This window comes from Bidens hawaiensis, unplaced genomic scaffold (genome assembly GCF_021521415.1).
Source record: "Bidens hawaiensis isolate Kalapana, Puna unplaced genomic scaffold, B.hawaiensis_p1.1 tig00011646_1, whole genome shotgun sequence".
NCBI lineage: Eukaryota > Viridiplantae > Streptophyta > Magnoliopsida > Asterales > Asteraceae > Bidens > Bidens hawaiensis.
In genome coordinates, this window is record NW_027491917.1 from 401760 (window position 1) to 417623 (window position 15864).

Here is a 15864-nt window from a genome sequence, read left to right on the forward strand (position 1 = left end):
TATTGCCAGGTTAGTATGTTCACCGAGCCGTAGAAAAAACTGAGTATGGGGCGAACGACTGAATCGGATCAGAAATTCGGTCTTGGTGACTTCTATACAATATTTATGACCCTACGAAAGAATCGGATCAATAATATGACTTGACGCCACAGCGCGGCCCGTTTGAAATTTGCCAGTATTGCCAAAGGGGTTTGCTCAACGAGTCGGAGAAAAAAAACTGACTATGGGCCGAACCACTGAATCGGATCATAAATTCGGTCTTGGTGACCTCCATGCAATATTTTATGACCCTACGAAATAATCGGAACAATAATTATGCCCTGACGCCACCCCACGGCCCGTTCGAAATTTTGCCAGTATTGCCATAGGGGTATGTTTATCGAGCCGGAGAAAAAACTGAGTATGGGTCGAACAAGTGAATCGGATCAGAAAGTCGGTCTTGGTGACCCCCATACAATATTTTATGACCCTAAGAAAGAACCAGATCAATAATTTTGCCCTAACCCCACCCCGTAACTCGTTCGAAATTTTGTATGTATTACCAAACGGGTATGTACAAGAGTCTAATAAAAAACTGATTATGGATCAAACCAACGAATCAGAACATAAATTATAGTTTATGAATTATATGAAGTGATAATAAAAGTAAAGTAGAGATATTTGGTTAATGTTGACTTGAGGGTTTGGTGTTGAATGGAGAGAAACAAATAGAAGAAAAGAAAAGAAAAGAAGAGAGTTAGTTTTGTGTTGATTTGTACAGAAGAAAGAAGGTTTGAATCAATCGGAAGTAGAAAGAAAGAGAAAAGTGAAACCCTAATTAGCTCGAAGAAGAAGATGAATATCAATGTAGCCGCCAAGGCACAGAAGATAAATGTTGATAATCGAATCTCTCTTCGTTATTACTTTCGGATCGCAGATAACATTCTACGCCAGGTATTGATGATGATGATGATGATTTCATATTGATATTATTTATTAGGAGGACCCAAATTAATCAATCTCTTGCTTGCTTGCTATTATTATTCACAGGCTGCTATCTTCCGACAAGAGAAGAATATTATCGATCTATATATTATGCTCTTAAGATTTTTAAGGTAACTAATTACCATTATTATTATTTTTATTATTATTCCATTCCTAGTTCGATGATTCATTAGTTGATATATAGTTTTCATTTCATTTCAGTTTGGCTACAGAAACAATACCCTCTCATCGAGATTTTAATGCCTCTTCTCAGAGGGACAAGATTAACCTCAAGAAGGTACTGTATTTCTTTCTTTCTTTCTTTCTTAGTTTTAATCATGCCGCCACCACCAATCTCTATTTTAATAATGAATGAATCTCAGAGATCATTGAGTGCTGTAACTGAGCTAGAGGAGTTGAAGCCTGCTGTACGACTCAAGATTCTTGACTTATCATCCACAAATAATCCTCCTCCTGCTCTTCATAAGGTATTATTATGCTTAACAATATTATTTGATGCATATAACAACAACAACCTCGTGTGTGTATTTTCTCTATAGCAGCAGGCACCCCCACCACAAGTTAATGTTCATCAACATCATATGCACTCATCTCCTTATCTTCAGCAGACTAGCCAATTGTAAGTGTTTTCACTTCACTTCTCTATGTGTATTATATAAATCAGTTATATATAGTATTTACCACATTATAAGTTGTTTAGAAATGGCAAATTGGATTTTTATAATCACAACTATCTGTTATTACTTGTTTATTTATGTATGTTTTGTTGGTGCTCTAGATATGTAAATATTCCTCGTGCAAAGGAAGAAACTCTCTCCAGACATTCTATTTTAGGCCCAAATGGACTTTCTAGGCAACGCCAACCCCCTATCATCAATGTTGCAGCGGTATCCCTTCTTCAACTTCTTTTCTTATATTTCTTTTTATTATAAGCTAAAGAGGGTTTCATTCTTGTATGTATCGCAGGTTCGTTATCCAAAGAATATTGATTTGACACCTGTGGAATTTCTGAGGTAACTTCTTTACAAAAAGAATTTTCATGTCACTATTGCATTTTAAGTTTTTAACCATACAATTTTTGGTATTTTGATTTTGCTTGCTAGTGAGAAAAAGTTGCTTTCCCTGGAGCATGAAAAAGTTAGTAGCAACTTGGAACATGAGAAATTAAGTATAGAATCAGTTGACAATAACAAGCCAGGAGTTGATTCCTTGATTTCTTTTGAAGAGATTCCGTCTGATATTATAAGACAGCCTTCCCCACCTCCTGTTCTAGCCCAAGTCCAAGATTTGGTTTCACCGGATACAGGGCCTGGACCTGGGCCTGAAAAATCCACTGATAGTGTCTGCTCGGAATCTCCCCTTGAGTTACACATTGTAAGATTCCAGTCTTTATTAGGAAACAGAATAAAATGATTAATTTATGTACCAGTGATCTTGTCGAATAATATTTATATTTTTGAATGCTATCGTTTAGGTTTTCTTCTTTAGAAATATCTTTTCCCTTTTAGCTGCTGCTACTTTATTTTACCCGTTGATCTTTTAGAGATGAACTGTAACATGAATGGGTTGTTCAAATATATATTTACTTTGTTTAGCAAAGGCAAAACAAAACACTAACTATGGGTGGGTCTTGTGCAGTCGTCGAAAGTGATGGATCACTTCATGAAGGTGGCAAAGAGGAATACGGATAAAGATTTAGAGACATGCGGTATTCTTGCTGGGTCACTTGTAAGTGTCGTTGGTTTCTATTATTTGTTTTTCAGTATCTGTCTAATTGTTGGTTATTTTGTTAGAAAAATCGAAAATTCTATGTTACTGCACTCATCATTCCAAAGCAAGAAGGAACAGCCAACTCGGTAAAGTATTATTCTCTTACTTTTTTTATGAAGACTTTCTTATGATCTTTTGGTAAATACAGTGTCAGGCTATTAATGAGGAGGAAATATTTGAAGTCCAGGACAAACGATCTCTATTCCCTCTTGGATGGATACATGTGAGTCATATATGAAAATTAAACTCCAAATAACAGTCTTAAATTTGTATCAGCTTTCTGGATGTATGTGGGAATTTGTGAAGGAATTGGAATGTTTATGACAATAATTATAGTTTTTATTTGAACCTTTAAGCTAAACTAACCTATTTGACTGATTCGAGATAAAGCATAACTCCAATTGATCATGTTGTGTGTAAATGTGTTGGAGTGATTTCATCATCCTTTGTTCATGCTATTATTTACTTCATCCTGATGTTTGTTTGTATCTTGCAGACGCATCCTACACAATCTTGTTTCATGTCATCTATCGATGTTCATACACACTATGCATATCAGGTAACATTTCCTCTGTGCTTGGTTTTTATAATTATATAAGGAAAATGTTTCTTTAGTGCAGGCCAAATAGATTCACACAACTCGAAGTAATTACCATCAAAATTTGTGATAATCCATTTAGGAAGTTACTCTAGGCTAATGGCTTCTATTTGCAGAACAATAATTTTCAGTAAATGGGGAACTCGAAAGTAATAAATAAACATAAGGTTTAGGATAATGCTATTACGCCCTTGAAGAAATATCTGCGTCTGCAACTATATATGTGTTTACAATCTCGGTTTTTTGTTTGAATGTTGAATTATATCAACTCTCAGCTTTGCTTGTTTGTTTTCCAGATTATGTTGCCCGAGGCAATTGCTATCGTCATGGCACCAAGAGATAGTTCAAGGTTTATTATTTGTACACTTCATGAGGGTCTATTAGTTAGTTATATATCAACTGGATGATCTGATTATGATTTACGATTATTATTATGTTTTACAGAAATCATGGCATTTTCCGTTTGACTACACCTGGCGGTATGGGTGTCATAAGAAACTGTCCTCACCGGGGTTTCCATGCACACGATGCACCATCAGATGGTAGTCCAATTTATAAACAATGTACAGATGTTTATATCAACCCCAAGTTGAAATTTGACGTCATTGATTTGCGGTGATGCAAATGCTTACTTTGTATATACTCAAGTAAGATGCAAACAAAAAAATTCCCATTTAAGGAGCATCTTTTATTGCACAAAACCTGTTTACTGTAATTTAGGTTTATTGGTTTTAAATTGGCTTGTTTGATTCACAAATGCAATGTTTGTATGTTTGACCACTGTGGTTGATTTAACTTTCTCAAGGCAATGTATCTTTGGGTTTGATTTTGGAGATGCTATTGAGTTCATGCAACTATCATATACGCTCATAAGATCAACTGAGCAACCATACTTTGAATATGGATGCAAATCAGATTTACAGATAGTGTAATGCTATGTGCTAATTACATAAAGACTTAGCTAAGCTGTCCTGTCGGGTCGGACATTCCACCCATGTCAAAACGAATGTGGGTCAGCACAGGCCAAACACTAGAGATTAGAATCCAACTTTTAGCCTCTTTAATGCAGTTCGGATCAGAATCCTCTAATTGGATGTAAACATTTATTCCTCTACTAACATGTACAAAATCACAAGGCCAAATTTAATTTAAAAAAAAAATGTTTACTGTAAACATTTAGAATCCAACTTTTAGCCTCTTTAGCATGTGTTGTAACAAATTTACAAGCAATTGAAGCTTAGAACACTGGTGAAGCTTGACAAGTGTTTTCAAGTATTATTGGATTTTATGTACATAAGAGTTTGATTACAAATGAATAGAAAGCTAAGAGACAAGTCTAGAGTAAAGGTCATGGAGAGCAGAATACAAGGGTTCAGCAGCCTTTGGTCTATCCACAGTCCCAAGAAGTATATCGGCAGTTGTGAGATATGGATCGCCATAAAAGTGAAGATTAGTGTCCATCCTTGTTGCAACAATGTTCCCTTCCAAGGACACTCCAACAAAAGCACCTTTTAGAAAGAACAGCACTCAATTATTATACACAGTATTCAGTTGTTTTGTAATAAAAATGAGAAATACCTACCTTTGCTACAACTGTAAGTGTAGCACATGCCAGAGCCTTTATCACCAGCTCGAAGATCAGCTTCCAAAACTCTTCCAACAGGCCCCGCAGCAGCACTGCAACCAGCTCCAAGAGAAAAATGCAGGCGACTACAGAATGTTTTCACAGCTTTAAAGTCATGAAGTACGATTATGAAGTCCATAAGCTCACCTCCAACCTATCAAAACATTATTTAAACAAGTATATGTATGGGTTTTTAATAATTTTAAGAGAAGGATAATTTTACCTGAGGACCCCATCCTAGACCAGCTGAAACTATAGCAGAAGGTGCAGACCAAGAACCATCTGCTCTTCGAGCCATTACCAAACCAGTACCAAGTTTGTATGTAAGTAGCATCCCGACCTTAGCAACAGTTAAGATAGCCAGACCTTTAGCGCCTTTCATAACTGCTGCAGGAATAGACCTTTCAGGATTTAACCTGGCAACCTGCATAGATGATCACATAAAATAAAAACATAAACATATCATGTAGGAAAAGACCCTGAGAATCAGGTACCTGACAGTAATTCCTCAACGTATTAGAAGATTTATATATTTCGTGTTCCATAGACAAACCAACAGGAAGATTTAACCATCCCCTTGTGCAAGTCCAATCGGTGACATCATGCTTGGCCACCTGTACGGCGTTGCTGATGGTGTTGATCAAAACACCTTGCAACGGGTCGAGCATATCATAGCAGGTGTCACAGACCCTCTGTGGATTCCTGTCTCTAAACTTAACAGGTAACAAGCATCTTCCCATTGAGCAAGCCCTGCAAAAGATTCCTCCGCAGAATCGACAATGATGTCTGCCACGTGTGAGGGCAGTGAAGGGAGCATTGCACTGCATACAGACTTTGGTAGTGCTGTCCCGAAGCCACTCTGGGGGTTCTGCTTCCAAGACTTGTTTGTAAGCATTATAGTTAAGTGGTTCAAGGAGGGGCGGGGCACTAGGAGTGTAGACAGATGGGTGCAAGTAAGTATTGTTCCCAGACGAGCCGATAAAGGCAACGTTTGAAGAAGCAGCAGGAACAGTAGTATCATATTTGTTGTTGTTGTTACGACCGGTAACGATTGCAACAATCCCACTCAATACATTTTTCAAATTGACCTCAGGAACATCATCAGTAGCAGTAGCAGGAGGTTGGTTGTAAGGTGCTGTAGGGTGGTGTTCTGGAAGAGCAGTCCATTCAGAATCGTCATCATCAATGAAGTATTGGTTGCCGTTGTTCTTCTCCATAATCACCATCAGCTGTTTAGTTTAGAAAAATAAATAAATCCATATATTATTATTATTATTAGAAGAAGAAGAAGAAGTAACATCTAAATAATATTAGTTGGAATGGAAGTCGATCGATTGTGAATAATAATTAATCATCATCATCATCATCATCAGCCTAGGTGGTTTAGGGTTTAATTGAAAACCTAATTACGGAATGAATAATCGAAAGAAAGGAATGAAATTACGTACCTAATTGAATTGATTGATATCTTCTTCTTGTTCGTAGGAAGCGTAGCGTGAGCTGCTAAGGATAAATGACGACTATCTTGTCTTTCCTTTCTTTCTTTCTAAAATCAACAAACCACAACGCTGCTCCTCTTCTTTTTCGAGTCTATTTACAATAATGCTCCCTCACTTATCTCTTATCTAACATTTCTTACTAGACCCTCTTTTTTCAAAATAAACGTCTCAAGTGGGAAACAAGCCAAGTCCGAGCTTTTTCCAGCTCTACTTGAATGAATTTTACCTCGTTTAGACTTAAATGTATTGATTTCAAACCGTGCATCCGAGCTCCATTCAACAAACAATGTGACCTAAAATAATGGACATATATCTTGATAAAATATCAAATAATTTGAATTAAAACTACATTCTAACACCCTGTTCTTTCTGTATTAGCATCGAATTAAACAAATTACAAACTACTTAAAACATCTAACTATCTAAACAATCAGTAATCAAAAACAAAAACATATATAGAAATTTATTGAAGCCGAATAATCATATCAACCGGCCAAACTTAGTTATTACAACATTAATTGTGTCTCTTAAACCAAACACGTACAGATAGTTTCAAGCCATACAAGGACACACTTTTTTGTTTCAAGATTATATTTTGGCACACTAAGGTGTTTTGTACTCTTTATCATGTATACACATGCACTTTCTTAACCTATATATTAATTCTGTTGCATTTCATCTCTATATTATAGCATGTGTTGTTATATATATATGTTTGTGTATTTTGATTACTCTTAGCTGTTTCTAGTGATTATGATGAGAAAAGTTCAAAACATCATCATACTGAGAGAGAATCCCTTGTAAAAGAAATGATCCTATTGAGGAAGATGACATTTTTATAGGAAAAGGAATCGATGATGTATATGAATCAGAGCCCTCTTTCACAAGACATGGAAGAATCTCCACCAAGGAAGGAGGAGGAGAGAGCTTCCTATTTTGATGAACTTGTTGTTTAGAACGGATATGACGACGCAAATAGGCTATCAATCCTGAACAACCAAACATAAAGATGGTAACAGTTGTTAATGACCCAAAGATCGGTTCAGTTTTCAAGCGAGATGACGTGAGAATGCTATTATGGCTATCAAGAATACAATCATGAGGCTGTGGATAGTCATGATTGTAGGAACCGTTCGGTATAAAATAAATAAAACACTTTTAATACGATTACAATACAAAGAATGAACAAACAACACCTATCTAGAAAGCATTAAATTACAGTACAATTACAACGGAAAGAAATCAAAGTACAAAGAATCGGGTAGAAGTAGAAGTTGGTGACCGAGGATCGTGTTGAACTCGGGGCCCTTAAAACAAATTCCAAGTCTCTCCTCGTTTTGTTTCCTAGGGTACAACGGCCGGAGCAGTATGTACTTCCGGAGTTGACTATGCACCCGAATTGGATCGGTTCGTACCTTCTTGGTTGTGTTGGAGAAGATGAAGAAATGTTGGAGAATTTGCAAACTCTTCAAGTTGCAAATGGTGTGTCTCAAACCCAAGTCTTGCCTTGGTATTTATAATGGAGCTAGGATCAAAGACTCAAAACTCAAATTAAATGCATTAAACGTTTTTAATGCTTTTTATTTTGACTTTGAATTCAATCCGTAACTCCCATTGAAAAATAAATTGCATTAAACGTCTTTAATGCTTTTTATTCTTATTTCGATTTTCCAACCACTCATCTTTGAGCTTCGATATCTCATTCATCTTAGCTCGGTTTTGGACATGGTTTGACTCGTTGTGATGCTCTCACATAAAGGATAACAAACCCGTAAATAATTATTTATAATACGCAAATATAAATTTAATTATTAATGTCCAAAAATGAGCAACCTCATTTTTTGCTAACATTTTTCCAACAATGATGAATATGATTTGTCCAAAATGGACATGTAAGTGCTGGTTGGCTGTCTGTGTTTCTTTCTCTAAGTTTTGATTGGTATATGAATATTTGTGTTGTGTTTTAGGCCAAGGTGGGACTTTTAGACAGAAGAGGAGTGGGCGACATACAACGAGTAGAAGGAAGCGATGCCTAAGGCTGCATTTTCAGTTTGGTGTGAAGATGCAAGACGAGAAAGCAGAACGATACTGGCCAAAAAGAATATGCACAAAGGCGATGGCGGTAAGAAGCCCAGGTTGTAACCCCACCCCTTTTATCTTATCACATACGTACTTAAGCGTTCTCCTTTTTCATGTAATGGTTTATTACTTTCTTGTTAGTATGAGTAAACTCCTTGCTTGCTAATCACCAGTACCATATAATATAGCTTGCTGCTGTCCTAAGTGATTTTGGGCATGTGTGCGTAGATTATTGTCTGTTTGTTGGTTTTAAGATGTTCAATTTTGTAACGAACGTTATCTAGTTAAGTTTAGACCAAAATGCCCTTTATATAAATTAATAAAAATAAAACTAAATTTCAATTAAATTATTATCGGTTGATAATAAATGAACTCTAGAACGCAGTTCTTTTTCATCTTCGTTAGGGATAACAAATGGTGCCGGGTATCAGTACCAAAATGATTACCGTTGGTACCAATTCGGTACTAACTATTTGATGTTTCGTGATCGATATAGTACCCGTATTTACCGAATCGAGTATTTTCGATACCAATACCAAGTTTTCAAGAAATTTGGGATCGATACCGTATGGCACTAGCTCATCTCTAATCTTCATCACTTTCTCTTGTAACACATGAACTTTTGTTTCTTTACTACCATATGAACTATAAATCATCCAGATACATATAAACATTCCACCTAAAATGACATGAACAGACATCAATAAATTGTAAGATCATGTGTAGTGGATGAAACCTCTACGGGGGCGGTATGTGTCATGTGACATCACGTCACCATAGGGGCTTTATATCTAAAATAGGTGTAGTGGATGGAGCCCCTTTCAATAATTACCTCATTATTTTTTATTTTTTTATTTAAAATAATGCAAATAACATTTCATTAAATAAAATTATATTAAATACAACCATAAGAATAAAACTTAAAAATTATAAAAGATAAAGTTTAGGTAAAGTTTTTAAAAATTATAAATTTAAGGGTAAAAACTATAAAATATTTGGTTCAAATAAAAAAGAGTTTGTTAATGTTTAACCATAATTCTCTTCTTCAGCTGCCTCCCTCCATCATCTTCTCCATCCTCTTCTCCATAGATTCTTTTGGTAATTCTCTTCTCAATTTTTGATTAAAAATAGCCCTGCTTGCGGTGCGCACATATGATGTATATATGTGTGAACCATCGGGTGGGCAAAAGTGAAATTGCACTAATTTTGACGTTATTTTACTAATCTCGTGAAAATAACGTTAAAAGTGACGGACGGTTAATCAGGCATCATGTAGTGGCGTTGATAGCTGAAAGATAAGGGTACATGCACCGATCAGCCGGTGTCCCGATGATTGAGTGCTATGTGCCTTATGTCCAAGGCTTGATGCAAAACTACTATCGAGCCGGGGGTCTTACCGGAAGCAGCCTCTCTATCCCTATGGGGTCGAGGTAAGGCTGCCTACATCTTACCCTCCTCAGACCCTACCATAGTTTTGCTATTGGTGGGATATACTGAGTACGATGATGATGATGATGATGATGATGATGAATTTTTGATTAAAAGACATAATTAAACATAATTAACCAACCAATCAACCAAAGACAGAAACAGGAAAAATTGTTAAGCACAAGAAGACGTGTATTAAGAATCAACACGCATTCATTCCTTTTGCTTTCGATACATTTGGGTCTCTTGCCCCAGATGTTGCTACATTTCTGAAAAGAGTTCAGCGGGTCGTGCACAGTAACTCAACGACGTCGAAGAATGATAACTTTGTTTTCAGTATGATTGGTTTTGTCATTCAAAATGGGGCGGGTAGCGTAGCTTGTTGACCACTTATCTGCTTCAATTGGATCATTTAATTATTTTATTGGGTTTGTTTTGTTTAAAAAAAAACTTTTAAGTATGCAAGCTAGAGACTTTATAAGATTGTACAATTTGTTTTACTTAAAACTCTTATATATTATGTAAAATTACTATTGATATATGTTACATTTTAATATAAGGAGTTAAGTGGAGAGACATACAGATGATGAGTTTTATTTGTACATGTTCCTGTTGGTCTTTCTTTGTTTTCGAATGACAGTATAGTTCGTATAGTGTGGATGGTGGTGTTATGTTTGGTGTTGGTCCATGTCATGCCATCTCATGGCACTTTGTAGTGTTTCAAAAGGAAGGTTTCAACTTAATTTCATTTTCAAGAACAAGATGTTTGGTGCGTAGTCAATCAACGCAGGTACATGGCCCTTTTCAATTACCATACACGTACTCTTAACAAGAGAACATGTACATGCTCATGTTATCCAATTAATGTGCCTGCTTAGTCTAAATTCATAGAAAAACCCAATTTGATACAAACTTTAACTGTTGCTAATCACTTTGTCGTTTTCGCTAATAAATCATATCTATTATGTACTTAGCGAGAAAAATGGGCACCTCTATTTTAGCAACATATTTAGCTCTAAAATTTTGCAGCTGATTTAGCTCGGAAATTTTACTACATAATTATTGCTATAATGGCTACATAGTTTTTTCTACTCTACTATGAAATTAATTAGCTACTTTGCTACGGATTTTGTTACAAATTTAGCTACCAGTTTTTGTCTAGAAGTTTTAAAAATTACCTTTTAAAAATTACCTTTTAAAAATTTTACTACATAATTATTGCTATAATGGCTACATAGTTTTTTCTACTCTACTATGAAATTAATTAGCTATAACGGGCATTCTCAGCTCGTTTCCAATAAATAAATATGTGAGTGGGTTTTGTAAATCATATGCATGGTGTCGTTATGAGCCATTGTTAGTAGAGTAGAAGAAAAATGTTTTGTGAGATTGTTGTGACTAGATAAGAGAAAATAATATAATGAGAAAGGTATAAAACTTACAGTATTATTTAATTAAAATTAAATAAAATAACTTTTACTATAATTATATGGATATTGATAAAAAATCAACCGTGAATGCTCTTATTTATGTTTCTTTCATGTGAACAATGTATTTAAACTCCCATGAATATATAAAAAATCATCTCTATTAAAGTACCTAACAAATTAGAATAAAATATAAAGATATTTACAAGTAATACAATAAATGATAAAGAATATATATATATATATATATATATATATATATATATATATATATATTGTAACATCCTAAAATTTTTATATTGATAAATAAAAGAAAGTTATGTTTAGTAAATTCACGTTTTAGTTATTTAATGTCGAGTAAGGAACGGGTCTTGGGCTTGGTTATTTTATGAACTCGGCCTGTCTCGACCCGTAGGAAGCCAACCCGAGCCTAACCAAACCCGTAGTATATAAACGAAAGTTCTTGACACTTCCACCATTTTTCACCATCTTCCTTCACTTACACCCACCCAAACACTCTCATTTCTAGAGAGAGAAGCTAGAGAGAGAAAGTTCTCAAATCACAAATCCGAGTCCACAATCTTGTTCCTAATCGTTTTTGGTAAGTCCCTCTCGAAAATCATCCGTTTTCATAACCATTTCGGCCTCAAATCGAGCAAAAACGTAACTTGAGTTTTCGGGTCAAAAACCGCCTTGTTTTGGTGTCAAAATGCAAGCTTTTGTGTTTAAAAGTACTAGGAATCGATAGCCCTTTCAATCCCGAGCATTTCCATGTCAAAAACTTCGATTTTGGGTCAAAAATCTGGAAAATCTGGAAAACCCGTGGGTTTCTCCGTCGCCCAGCTTGAAGGAGTCGAATCAGACTCATTCGATCGAACCAGTCGATCGAATCAGTCCATTCGATCGAATGCGTAGATCGAACAAGTCCAGTCGACCGAATAGGGAAGCAACCGAATGGTCTCCAACTCATTCGATCGAATGAGTTTTGTATTCGATCGAATGAGTGTTGTATTCGATCGAACGTGTTCCTATTCGATCGAACGTGTTCCTGTTTGATCGAACGTGTTCCTATTAGATCGAACGTGTTGTATTCGATCGAACGTGTTCCTATTCGATCGAACGTGTTCCTATTCGATCGAATCAAGCCAGAACCAAGCTGTTTCCAAGTTCGCCTAAGGTTTAACTTCGCCTGAAGCGAAGTTCGTCTATAAAATAAATTAAAAACCTAATGGAAAATGTGTTAAGGCAGTTATCGAAAATAAAATTTTTCCAAGCTGACCTGGCAGCTTAACCCCAGCCAGGGGCTCTGCCCCTTGGACCCCGCTAGGGGCTGCCGCCCCTAGAACCCCGCTGCCAGGGGCGCTGCCCCCGGACCCCCGTTCGTTGTGGGTCATATATAGATAGAAATACAAACGAGTAGCAGTAGTTAATTGATATGTGTAAATATTATACAGTTAGCCGAGCCCAGTTAAAGAAAGGAATTACGATCAACGGCGAGCGTAACAGGATCCAGGTGAGTTTCTAGCCCCATTCCTTGTTATGTTTTCGGGGCTGTGTGCATACTTGATGTGTTGTTAATACATTTATCCAAAGTGATAAGTGTATGCCATAGGTGATATATGTGATATGTATGAATGATTGCTTGATGGTTCGTGAACGATCTTCGGATATTGCACGTACTGTCAGGTTGTAACGTTATAAATATGGCAAGTATGATATGTATGTTTATGTGTATGAACGTAAGAAAGTTAATAAAAGAAGGAAATGACGGTTGTATGGTTGTATGGTTACGAAAGGGGTACCGAGCCCTAATAATACTCGAGGTATGATGTATGGTTGTATGGTAACGAAGAGGGAATCGAACCCTACTAATATTCGAAAACATGGGACCAGACCCTAATAATATCTGTGATGTTAGGGACCAGACCCTAATAATATCTGTGATGTTAGGGACCAGACCCTCATAATATCTGTGATGATAGGGACCAGACCCTTATAATATCTGTGATGTTAGGGACCAGACCCTTATAATATCTGTGATGTTAGGGACCAGACCCTTATAATATCTGTGAGGTTATAGGGCGAAAGGCTCTTTAAAACGTATGATTATGAATGTAAAGAAAGTATGTAAGTAAGAATGAAGGTATGAGTACTTATGTGTGTATGAAAGAAAGTTATGAGGTTAAGTACGTATGTATGTAACAAGGTATTGCATGGTAGTGTATGATTAACTAGAACTCACTCAGCGTAGCTGACTTTTAGTATGCACGCAGGTGAGTAGGTTGAGACAGCTGGCTTGAGTGGAGGACACATGGCAGAAGACTAAAGCCTGGCATCTGAAGATCCGATATGTTTTATAAGTTACGTTTTGATTTTGAAAGACATGAGGAATGTTTAAAGACATGATTATGAATTGATATGTAATGTTTTATGAAAGTTTTATATTCCGCGTAAAGTTTTTAATTAACTCTGATATTTAGAACTGTGTTTATGAGTAAATCCAACACGAAAGTAGGGTTACCGGTAACGGGGCCTTACAAGTTGGTATCAGAGCAAAGTTCGAGAGATTTAAGCATCCTACATGCTTAGACTCGAACAGAGAATGGGATTTAAGTAAGAAAGGAAAGAAGATGCCAGTTCAAGAATGCCATGTGTCGCTCAAGCAAGATCAGTAAAGGTAAAGTGCATGATTAAATGATGTATGTTAATAAGGAAGAAAGGATATGTGAACGATAGGGATAGGAATAATTGACTGTTTAAATTGACAAACTGCTTAAGTAGAACCAGCACAAATAGACTCATAAAGGGAAGTGTATATGACACGGAAAGTAACGTGATCAGCTAATCACAACTGGCCACTGTTATTACCTGTTAGCCTTACTATCCTTGTACTAGATAGTTCCTTGAGTGATGATGTTTGTGTTTTCTCATATAGGATACTGATGGCTGGAGCTGGAGAATTTGTTGAAGCTGGGGGTCGCACTGGACGTCGTGGCAGGCCTCGTCTTGTCCGGCAACCCTCGGTAGAAGAAGCTTCCCACACCGAAGATGAAGGAAGCGCAGCTGGGGGAGACCAGAACAACAACGAGGAAGTTCAACTTAGTCCTGCAGTTCAAGCAGCCATTGTTCAGGCTGTAGTTGCTGCTGTGAAGAACCTGAATCCCGAAGGATCTGCTGGAAGCCGTGAACGAACTGCTGAAGGGGCGGGTGGTGATGGTAGAAAGGATGGGGAAGGTGAAAGAGGGGCCTCGAGTGGGGATAAGTCTGTGAAAGTCGATGATAGGAGAGGAGGACAAGGTGGGTGCAGCTATAAGTCCTTCAAAGGTTGTGACCCGCCTAAGCTGACTGGTTTAGGAGACGCAGTCGCTACTCTCCAGTGGATAACCGCTATGGACAAGGTTATCCGCATTAGCGAATGCCGTCCCGACCAAGCTGTGGGCTATGCTACTCAGTCATTCGTAGATGAGGCTATGTATTGGTGGGAGAGTGTGGAGCAGAGGAAGACCCGTGAAGAGATCAAAGAGATGAAGTGGGAAGATTTGAAAGAGTTGGTAATGAAGAAGTTCTGTGCAGATGCCGAGGTTGAAAGAACGGAGATGAAGTTCCAGAATTTAAAAGCCGGTATGATGACGCATCGTGAGTATACCACGGAGTTCAACCGACTATCTAGGTTGGTGCCTGACATGGTTGACACTGAAGTCAAGAGAATCAAGTGTTATGTGAGGGGGTTGCCACAAAAGGTCCGCATGTTAGTCAGGGCGGTTCAACCTGCTACTTTTGATTCGGCTGTTGGACTCGCGGAAATGGTCTATGCTGACGTGGCCGCGGATGATAGGGTGGAAAGGGACGAAGAGAAAGAGAAGAAAGGGGTCACTCCTGCTAAACGACCCGGTACTCAGTTATGGAACTCCAGGGATAAGAAACAGAAAGTGTGGGAGAAGAGATCGTGTAAGACCTGCGGAAAGAGGCATGGTGGTGAATGCAAGTGGGGTAAAAATTCTAATGTTTGTCTCAAATGTGGAAAGGCTCATGGTGGAGAATGCAGAATGGGGTCGAATGCCTGTTATAAGTGCGGGAAGGTAGGGCATTATGCCAATGAGTGCAGTGCGAAGCCAACATGTTACAAATGTGGCAAGACAGGCCATATGTCAAGGGAGTGCACTGAAGGTGCAGCTGGAGGTAGTGGAAAGAAGGATGCCGATCAAGCTAGGCCCAGAACTAGAGCCTACATGCTGACCCAGGAACAAGCCAGGCAGATTCCGGATGTCGTCACAGGTACGTTTCTAGTGAACGATGTTTCCGCTTCTGTATTATTTGATTCTGGTGCGAATAGAAGTTTTGTAGCTACGACGTTTAGTAAACTAGCTAAAATGAAAGGCTGCCGAGTGTCTGAAACTTTTGTAGTAGAAACCGCAAGTGACACTTCGGTGAAAATAACAAAAATGGTGAAGAATT

The 15864-nt window shown here is 37.4% G+C and overlaps 1 protein-coding gene and 1 pseudogene across 2 annotated transcripts; one reads left to right on the forward strand and one right to left on the reverse strand.

Annotated features, from left to right (window-relative positions):
* Positions 1-635: 635 nt before the first annotated feature.
* LOC143538585 (AMSH-like ubiquitin thioesterase 1) lies at positions 636-4051 on the forward strand (annotated as a pseudogene). Its single transcript, XR_013136271.1, has 14 exons — positions 636-735; positions 800-933; positions 1030-1094; positions 1186-1261; positions 1347-1603; positions 1763-1868; positions 1951-1997; positions 2088-2358; positions 2623-2712; positions 2778-2840; positions 2903-2977; positions 3251-3313; positions 3649-3701; positions 3797-4051. The product of XR_013136271.1 is annotated as an AMSH-like ubiquitin thioesterase 1 (transcript).
* A 553-nt stretch (positions 4052-4604) lies between these two features.
* On the reverse strand, positions 4605-6505 carry LOC143538586 (uncharacterized). The gene is made up of 5 exons (XM_077032103.1): positions 6425-6505; positions 5471-6205; positions 5200-5400; positions 4935-5130; positions 4605-4860 (listed from the first exon to the last, which is right to left on the reverse strand). Exons 2-5 carry the CDS (start codon positions 6200-6202, stop codon positions 4676-4678), a joined length of 1314 nt encoding a protein of 437 aa, XP_076888218.1. The 5' UTR covers positions 6203-6205; positions 6425-6505; the 3' UTR covers positions 4605-4675.
* Positions 6506-15864: the final 9359 nt, after the last annotated feature.

Excerpts from the sequence above, each read along its gene's own strand:
- LOC143538586 (XM_077032103.1), bottom strand. The coding sequence starts at position 6,202 with ATGGTGATTATGGAGAAGAACAACGGCAACCAATACTTCATTGATGAT. Across the intron at positions 5,131-5,199 it reads GTCTAGGATGGGGTCCTCAG|GTTGGAGGTGAGCTTATGGA; the intron begins GTAAAATTATCC and ends ATGTTTTGATAG. Across the intron at positions 4,861-4,934 it reads CACTTACAGTTGTAGCAAAG|GTGCTTTTGTTGGAGTGTCC; the intron begins GTAGGTATTTCT and ends TCTTTCTAAAAG.